The sequence below is a fragment of the Terrapene carolina genome, unplaced genomic scaffold, assembly GCF_002925995.2.
Source record: "Terrapene carolina triunguis isolate 2854851 unplaced genomic scaffold, T_m_triunguis-2.0 Scaffold247, whole genome shotgun sequence".
In the NCBI taxonomy this organism is placed as follows: Eukaryota; Metazoa; Chordata; order Testudines; family Emydidae; genus Terrapene; species Terrapene triunguis.
This window is the reverse complement of record NW_020664598.1, coordinates 9,648,222-9,658,190: the sequence shown is the minus strand read 5'-3', so window position 1 is coordinate 9,658,190 and position 9,969 is coordinate 9,648,222. Positions and strand designations below refer to the sequence as shown.

The following is a 9,969-nucleotide window of genomic DNA, read 5'->3' as shown; positions in this document are numbered from 1 at the left end:
GAATTTACCCTCACAACACCCTTTCTATTCATGAGGAACCTAAGGGACAGGAGAATTTATCCTCACAACACCCTTTCTATTCATGAAGAACCTAAGGGACAGGAACTGCCCAAATCTGTGGCAAAGCCAGGAAAACAACCCAGACCTCCTTGCTCCTGGTCCTATTCTCTAGTCACAGTATTATCCTTCATGTGATGGCCCTGTGGGGGTGTATGCACACCCCCATCTCCTGCCGGGGTTGATAGTGGGTGTGTGGACACCATGGTTATTGTCTGCCCGACTGTCTCGGACCTCACCACACTGAGGTTCAAGAGTCAGAGTGAAAGCAGCGGTCCTTGGGTCCAGGGCTGCGTGACCTAGTGACCAGAATCAATACAGCAGCCCTTGTGTTCAGGATAGTGTGGCCTAGTGTCCAGAGTCAATATAACAGCCCCCAGATACAGGGCACTATGGCCTAGAGGCCAATACCCAAGGGGCCACCACCAGGGGTATGGCAGCCTGGGTAGGGGGACCCAGACCCACCCGACTGCACCGGGCCCCAAACCAGGGCCCTATCTGTGGTGAAGTGGTCTGCCACTGGGTCAGCAGGGAATCCAACCAAAACACACAGACCTTGCATGAGTTGAAGATACCACTTGCCCCACTCCCTGGGTCACTTCCTACCATGCTTCCTGAAGCTGTAGTCAATGGGGTATCAGGGTCTCCAAGCTCCTCAGCATGGATAATTCCCTGGGGCTCCACTGGCCACAGATCTCCAGTCTGGTTCTCGGGATCTCCGGCTCCCGCAAGCAAGGGCTGTGATGGTTCCTCAGCTAGAGACTCCACCAAAGATCCTCCCTCACCGGTGATCAGTCCCGACTGAGCCGGGCTGCTCCCTTTTGTACTGGCATAGCACTTGGAGCATGCCCAGTACGGTCTGAGGGGTGGGACTCCCTCCACCCATAGTGTGGTGTTAACCCCTTCTGGCCCAGGCCGGGGTACGCACACCCCGTCACAGGCCCCAGTTCAGCAAAACACTTAAGTACATCAATGGGACACGAACATGTGCATAAACCTGATCATGTTCTTAGGTGGTTTGTTGAATAGGGATGGTTTGAAGAATTGAAGACATTATGCTGTTCCTTCTTTCTTCCATCACCACTCCAGAGCACTCTTTCAGTCTGGGATCTCCTTGGGCAATATTTTTTGTTATAGCCCCCAGCTGAGTCTATTTCCTCTGTCAAGTCAGTACTACTGCTGTGCAGTTCAGCTGATCTACTGTATTTTAACGGACTGCATTTCCTTTACAGCTGTACATCAATGAGGCACCTATAAATTACACAAATATTGCAACTGACAAAGGTGTTATCCATGGATTGGGAAAAATTCTGGAAATACAGAAGAACAGGTGTGATATCAATGATACTGTGATTACAACCGTAAGTTATGTCTTGTTTGAGATTGTTGCTTTAAAATTTGTCATAGATGTTAGTACGAAAATATAACTAAGGCATATTGGACATACTGCATTGTATTGAGCAGTCAAAAATGTTTGAATTTTCCACAACAAACTCCTGCAGTAGCTTTGATATCATATAAAAACTACTTTGATTCTGCAGTCAGTATATTAACAGCCTGAATACAATAACAACATCACAGCAGTAAGCCCACTGTCCCCGCCAGATTTCAGTATATCAATATGGGCCCAAGTTAACCCACCGCTTTAATAACCACTGATTGGATTTTGTCCACTTTTGCTTAATGAAAATACCTTCTGAACAAAACTTTTTACAGGAGAGAAGTTCCTCTTTCCATTCTGAGATGTAAATTCCTTCTACACACATCCATTCCCATTCTTAACCGCTAACAAAGGCATTCCTGCCCATTGTGTTCTTCACATAGATCAGACCAATTGACAAATTGCAATGACCAGGGCTTAATTTGTAATAAAAGAAGTGCCAGGGCTCAAGCAATTTTTTTACATTCATAACTGATGCAGCAAGCCCAGAGGTGCCGGGGCTATGAACTGCCCAAGCCTAGAGGTGCCCTGGCACAAATTAAGCACTGGCTCTACCTTCCTCTGGAGAACAGGATGTGGTTTTCCATGGGGCTGACAGTCGTAGAATCATAGAATATCAGGGTTGGAAGGGACCTCAGGAGGTCATCTAGTCCAACCTCCTGCTCAAAGCTGGACCAATCCCTAGACAGATTTTTGCCCCAGATCCCTAAATGGCCCCCTCAAGGATTGAACTCTCAACCCTGGGTTTAGCTGGCCAATGCTCAAACAGTCAATGGTTTCCTTCCTGGAGAGGCAAATAGGACAGCCCATAGACAGTTCACTTTGCTTGTTCTTAAGGCTGGCATGGCACAGAAATTAGACTTGGAAAAGGCATTTTACTATGCAAGATTTGTGCTTTTTCCAGTTCAAATTTAAGTGACTCAAGCTTTGGTGCTTCTGTTATTTGCCTGGGGAGACTATTGCACAAACTAGCATGTTTTGCTGTCAGGCAAATTTTCCTAGAAGCCTACATTTCCCTTTGCTCAGTCTTACACCAGGATTCCTCAGTATAGACACTTGGATCCCCCTAGAAAACTCTTCCCCAACTAGGGCCCTGCTTCAGCAAAGCACTTAAGCATGTCCTTATGTCCCTTTTAAGTCAATGGTACTTAAGTATGTGCATAGCTGAATAGGAGTGGTCATAAGTATGTGCTTAAAGTTAACACATGCTTAAGTGCTTTGCTGAAGCAGGGTTTATGTGCATAGCTGACTCTACACCAATAGGGATTTCCCCTGTGAGAAGGGAATCCCTAGCTGTCCTGCTAAGGCAGGGGTGGCCAACCTGTGGCTCCGAATCCACATATGGCTCTTCAGAAGTTAATATGTGGCTCCTTGTATAGGCACCGACTCTGGGGCTGGAGCTACAGGTGCCAATTTTTCAATGTGCCGGGGGGTGCTCACTGATCAACCACAGGCCCTACCCCAACTCCACCCCTTCCTGCCCCCTCCCCTGAGCCTGCAGTGCCCTCGCTCCTCCCCCGCCCCCCCAGAGCCTCCTGCACCCCACAAAACAGCTGATCAGCAGGTGTGGGGAGGGAGGGGAAGGCGCTGATCAGGGAGGTGCTGGGAGCTGCCGGGGGGGGAGCTGATGGAGGGCTGCTGATGTATTACTGTGGCTCTTTGGCAATATACATTGGTAAATTCTGGCTCCTTCTCAGGCTCAGGTTGGCCACCCCTGTGCTAAGGCAACTCACCATTACCCTTGTGCTGCCTGAGTAGGATGCAGGGGTAGAGCCAAGGATGAGGATCTGTCCCCTAATGTTATTGCTATGAGGAACTCTTTGGGATGGATTTCCTTTGGCTGTTGGGCCTGTAGAGCCTTTACACTTCTCCACAATGAGAGTTCTTTGGTAGGAATCTTCTCATGGGAAATCCCTACAGTCCTGCTGTGATATACGCCCTACATTGCCGGGCAATCCAGCTGGAGTGGTAGTCTTTGATGCTTAGTAGGGCTGTCAAGCGATTAAAAAAATTAATCGCGATTAATCACACTGTTAATAATAGAATACCATTTATTTACATATTTGTGGATGTTTTGTACATTTTCAAATATATTCATTTCAATCAAAACACAGAATACAAAGTGTACAGTGCTCACTTTATATTTATTTTTGATTACAAGTATTTGCATTATATAAAAACAAAAGAAAAGTATTTTTCAATTCACCTAATACAAGTACTGTAGTGCAATCTCTTTATCATGAAAGTTGAACTTACAAATGTAGAATTATGTACAAAAAAAACCTGCATTCAAAAATAAAACAATGTAAAAATTAAGAGCCTGCAAGTCCACTCAGTACTACTTCTTGTTCAGCCAATTGCTCAAACAAGTTTGTTTACATTTGCAGGAGATAATGCTGCCCACTCTCGTTTACAATGTCACCTGAAAGTGAGAACAGGCATTCTCATAGCACTGTTGTAGCCAGCATTGCAAGATATTTACATGTCAGATGAGCTAAATATTCATATGTCCCTTCATGCTTCAACCACCATTCCAGGGGACATGTGTCCATGCTGGTGATGGGTTCTGCTCAATAACAGTCCAAAGCAGTGAGGATCAACGCATGTTCGTTTTCATTATCTGAGTCAAATGCCACCAGCAGAAGGTTGATTTTCTTTTTTGGTGGTTTGGGTTCTGTAGTTTCCGTATTGAAGTGTTGCTCTTTTAAGATTTCTGAAAGCATGCTCCACACCTCGTCCCTCTCAGATTTTGGAAGGCACTTCAGATTCTTAAATCTTGGGTCAAGTGCTGTAGCTATTTTTAGAAATCTCACATTGGTACCTTCTTTGTGTTTTGTCCAATCTGCAGTGAAAGTGTTCTTAAAACAAACATGTGCTGGATCATCGTCCGAGACTGCTATAACATGAAATATATGGCACAATGCGGGTAAAACAGAAAAAGGAACATACAGTACTCCCCCCAAGGAGTTCAGTCACAAATTTAATTAGCACATTTTTTTAATGAGCGTCATCAGCATGGAAGCATGTCCTCTGGAATGGTGGCCAAAGCATGAAGGGGCATATGAATGTTTAGCATATCTGGCACATAAATACCTTGCAATGCCGGCTACAACAGTGCCATGCGAATGCCTGTTCTCACTTTCTGGTGACACTGTAAATAAGAAGTGGGCAGCATTATCTCCTGCAAATGTAAACAAACTTGTTTGTCTTAGCGATTGGCTGAACAAGAAGTAGGACTGAGTGGACTTGTGGACTCTGAAGTTTTACATTGTTTTGTTTTTGAATGCAGTTATGTAACAAAAGAAATCTACATTTGTAAGTTGCACTTCAGGACAAAGATTGCACTACTGTACTTGTATGAAGTGAATTGAAAAATATTATTTCTTTTGTTTATCATTTTTACAGTGCAAATATTTGTAATAAAAATAATACACACTTTGATTTCAATTACAACACAGAATACTATATGAAAATGTAGAAAAACATCCAAAATATTTAATAAATTTAAATTGGTATTCTATTGTTTAACAGTGCAATTAAAACTGCAATTAATCACAATTAATTTTTTTTAATTGCGATTAATTTTTTTTTAGTTAACCGTGTGAGTTAACTGCGATTAATCGACAGCCCTAATCCTTAGTTTTCCAAAGTGATGATCTTTCACTGTTTTATATCTCCTGATTCCCCCAAGGGCTGGGAATAGAAACATAGGTTGAAACTATCTGCAGTAGTGTAAACCTTTAACTGTGTACCCCTGTGTGTTTGCCAAGGAAAAGTGCAACCTGTGTTCGTATCGATCACGCTGCCCTCCTGGAACTAAAGAATTTGTAAGTATTTTATAATTAACCTTAAGTGCACATAGTTTGTATCATTGTCAATTCTAATACAGAGAGAAATTAATGGGCCAAGTTTATCCCATGTGGAAACCCATTAATTTCAATGGAGTTACCTCAGTGAATTTGGTCTATTACATTTATTTAAATTATTCAGACCCAACAGCCCTTGAGTCCAGCTGAGCCATTCTTGCCTCGGGCCCCAGGAGGGTGGGAACAAGGTAATTTAAAGATAACTTTATGCTCCCCCAATCCCTGAGCCAGTTCAGGCCCTGGCATACATTAGAGCCTTCTCAAGACTGCTCTAAACAGTGCTGGCTAAAAGGCAAAGCGCTCTGGCCAGGGTCCCTCCCAATCCCTACATTGGGTGGGAGACTGGGAATAGAACAGAGCCCACTATACTGGCTCTGGGGCAGCTGGGGAATCTTCTATGCAAAAGAAAGCCTTATAGGGCAGCTTTGGGGTCCATTTGCATCATGAGAGTGGAGTAAAGGGGCACATGATCTGGCGCTAGGTGAGGGATTAATGTTATAGTGTGTTTTGAACATTTAATGAGAATTCTTTTTCTTTTCCATCTCCCAGTTATCTGTTTCATACACATTTCATTTTCTGGCCAGTGAGGATACATCAGTGGCAAGATAATATCCTTGGGAAGCCAAATAGTCCCTAGGAGTTATATCATCCTGGGATTTTATTTATGGGCAGACTGCTCTTTAGGATTAAGATTTAAATTAAATCTTTAGGATTTAAGGAATCTAGATTAAGTATGAGTAGATTTTGCTGTATACCTTTTCTTATTATTATTATTATTTATTATTAAGGCCAAATAATTATGTCAGTAATGTGATTACAAAAGTCTACACAATTACTGTAAACTTCCCTCCACTTTATTCAGATAATTGGTTAGCAAAGCCATACTAAAATAGTGATGGACAAACCTCAAGAATTTTGGCATTTCAGTTCTAAAAAATACCCAGGTGACTGGATGTTTATCTGAATTTGGGACTACAAAATTAGGCTGGCTGTCTTATGAGAATGGGCTTTCCCAAGATTGTTAGCATTTCCTGCTTCGGTTCAGGCCTAGAATAACGTAAAGACAGCCATTTTCACAGTATTTTGGCACATCCTTCTTCAGAAACAACTAGGAAGTTCAGAAAAGTGCCAGAAAAGAAAAATAAAGACCTAAAGAAATTATATTTTTCAAATTTCAAAAAAGCTTCAGTTCAAATTTTGGACAAAGGTGACTAGTTTTAAATTGAGGTGGTTTGCACAGTGGCACTTGGCTAAGTTGACTGTAAATTATTTAGCTAATTATCTGTTTGCCTACTTTATTTTTACATCAGAGAATATTTTCTTAGCATATGTTATGAACATATTTACCAACACGGGCTGACTATTTACAGATGTACAGAGTATATTGTTTACACAAAGTTGACACCCTTTTTAAATGTCTAAAAATCGTTGTGCGATATCAAACACTGAAGCAGTTGTCTTGCCAACTTTTGTACAGCTAGGAGAGAAGAAATATTGCATCTATACTGAAAACTTTATGGGAAGGACATCCATTCATATTGGATGCCTGCCAAAGTGCATTAAAAATATCATTGTAAGTATTATTATTCATTATTGTTATTTATGATGTGTTTTGTGGTGGCCCTTAGGAGCCCCACTCGTGGTCCAGGACCGCGTTGTGCCAGGTGCAGTACAAACACAGTACAAAAAGGCAGTCCCAGCCCCATGATTTAAGGACTTGCTGAGTAGGCCTCTTTATCAGAATAGCTTCCAGTTACGGTGAGTGATCAGAAGTTTAATAGGGTGGGTTGGAACATTTTCGTTGAAAGTTTTCTGTTGAAAAATGCTGTTTAGATTAAAACAAAATTTTTCACAAAAATAATAGAGATTTTAATTTAAAAATTGGGGGAAAAAACGGTTGTGAAAATGGCAAGCCATCCAATTGTGACATTTCCAGAACAGAAAGCAGTTCAGCAGCGGGGGACTGTGCAGGGATAGGGAAGGGGAGCAGAGGTTAGAGAACAGTAACTCTTTGAAACTTCTTGCAATAGCAATCCCTACACGCTGCACTGTGGGGAGCACAGGAACTAATTGGATTCGCTCCCCACTAGGGAGCAGGAGTCTGAAAAGGAAGCAGTCAGAGGTGGAGCCATGGCCCAGCCTTCTCCACATTAGGCCATAGAGCAGGGCTGATCCACTGCACGGGGAAGTCATCTGCTCTACGGCTCACCTGCCCATGCATAAGAACCAGCCCCAGGACAGATTGTGTTTCTCTAGTGAGATCTCTGGCACTTCTGCTGGAGCACTGTGATTCTGCACTGTCCCCTACACAGGGAAGTGGCTTAAAAGCCCCAATTCTAACCTTTGTTATGTTGTTTCTCCATTTCAGACCAGAGAATGCTGTGCAGGTTTCTTTGGTCAACAATGCCAGCCCTGTCCAGGGAAAAGTGGAAATGCCTGCTTTGGAAATGGCATCTGCTTGGATGGTGTTAATGGCACAGGCGTGTGTGAATGTGAAGAGGGGTTTAATGGAACAGCCTGTGAGCAATGTATTGAAGGCAAATATAGTCGCAACTGCAATCAAGGTAATTAATGACTCCAGACAATGCAGATATCGTCTCAAATCTTGACAGGTGGAAAGTTGACCAGCCAGAAATCTCTGAAATTATTTCAGAATTCAGTGGCCATATGATTCAGCTCTCTCAACCCTCTGCCTCGATATCCTCTCAATGCTCTAGGCCTTAATTATCTTCCCACTTACACTGGTGTAAATCAGGAATAACTCCACTGAAGTCACTGGAGCTACAACTGTGTAAAAATGGCATAAGAGGGAGGGAAATCAGCCTTTCTTTACATGCATACATATTATATAAAATGTAGTGAGAGAGGGGATATTTGCAGGCTCTTGGGGAAGACTATACCCAGTATTGCCAACACCAAGTGTTCAAAAATTGAGTCACAGACAAAAAAAATAATGACTGGCTCTAGAAAATTGAGGGACGTATTTCTTTGTTTGTTTGTTCTTGAGCCCTTAGGTTACACACAAGTCATATTTTTGAGTTTTTCTCTGCCGCCATGAGGGTTGGAAACTTACTTATTTTTAAATGAAAGCTGAGATTCTCTCATGATTACGTTATTAACAGGATCTGGGCCTTTATGAAAAATAGCAAATACCATGAAATTGAAATAAAGTTGCAAAGAGTTCACAACACTGTACACCATATAGTTTAGTTTAAAATTAAGAAGTCTGAACTTAAGCCTTCCACCCAAGAAGGGGACAATCTCTTTCCCTCTGACCCATCTAGGTTCACCCCTTTACCCACAAAGCACTCTTGTCATTACTGTATTTCCACTACTAGCATCCTTAGGCCACGTGCCCACATTACACTGGGCCAGTCTCATGCATGACACCACAACAGCGCCTTCTCTGACCCTACTGGTGGTGGTTTTCCTCTGCTCTGCTTTTCACAGCACTTTTCTGCTCATTGACTCCACCTGCTGAGCCTGCATATCATTGCCTTGGTCTAGCAGCTAATGGCAAGACAGGATGTGTGTGTAATCTTCCCCTTCGTGCTCTTTTCACCTCTCATCTCTGTCATTTCCAGTTAAAAAGTCCTAACTGGAAACATTAACTTGACAGTGATACAATTATGCTTTTAGATTTATTCTCTGCTAAATGGCAAACAGACACGCCACGCACATTTCTCTAAATAGATTGCTACTCACTAAGAGGGATTTTCAAAGGCAGGAAAGGGGAATTAAGGCATGGGCAAGCTGCTCAAGTACATGACAAGGGTCCTAGATGTGCTTGTCCAGCCCATGTTGCTGCCCATGCTGCCGTGGCTTCACTGCTGTATCTACCTGTGTGTTGCAGTCACACATCTGATTGGGAAGAGGGAAGAGTTTACAAGTAAGTTTATTGCAAAGGCATGTGCATTCTGCACTGGGGGAATGGGCTAAAATCAATGTAGAATCCATGCACATTATTTTAAATCCATACCTAATCAAAGAAAATAGTGACTGTATATATGTAACATTCTACCAGTCATTGGAGGCAGGAAACAGTCGAATGCTTGCATAGTGTTGGTAGGACAGGATGGTCATAAATGAAGGCAAATATCCAGACCATTATCCGTTGAGTCATTTATATTCTTCTGTGTATGAAAATATTATAGGCATCTCTACTAAATGTCTATATACTAGAGATATACAACTGAGTAAAGTACATTAGAAAACGGAGTGTGTAGGAAGAGTGCAAACAGGCGACCCATCTAATGTCTCAGTTGTTGCTCTGCTATGCACAGTCTATGTTACACTGCATATTTTAAGTGGTTTACTTACATCTGTGCATTTAGAATGTACTTGTGTCCATGGGAAATGCAGCAGTGGGATTGAGGGCGATGGCTCCTGCGAGTGTGACGTTGGCTGGAGAGGTGTGAAATGTGAGAGCGGTAAGTGTGCCTTCTCCTTTCTCTGACGTAGTTAGTATGTGTTCTGGAATGCAGAGCAGTGGCAAGGAATACATCCCAATGCACTGTGTACTTAAGGTTCTCTCCCACAATACCAGGTAACAAGCAGCCTCCCAAGGCTACAGAAAGGCAATGAGACCCTCAGCCTGACTGTGAA

At 42.7% G+C, this 9,969-nt stretch overlaps 1 protein-coding gene across 1 annotated transcript in view; it reads left to right on the top strand.

The window, feature by feature from the left end:
• Positions 1-9,969, top strand: part of STAB2 (stabilin 2) — a 143,036-nt gene that overhangs the window by 77,709 nt on the left and 55,358 nt on the right. The window contains exons 30-34 of the mRNA XM_024198768.3: positions 1,290-1,418; positions 5,269-5,325; positions 6,842-6,937; positions 7,733-7,928; positions 9,699-9,794. Coding sequence (XP_024054536.1) covers positions 1,290-1,418; positions 5,269-5,325; positions 6,842-6,937; positions 7,733-7,928; positions 9,699-9,794 — 574 coding nt within the window. The remainder of the gene's footprint in view (positions 1-1,289; positions 1,419-5,268; positions 5,326-6,841; positions 6,938-7,732; positions 7,929-9,698; positions 9,795-9,969) is intronic.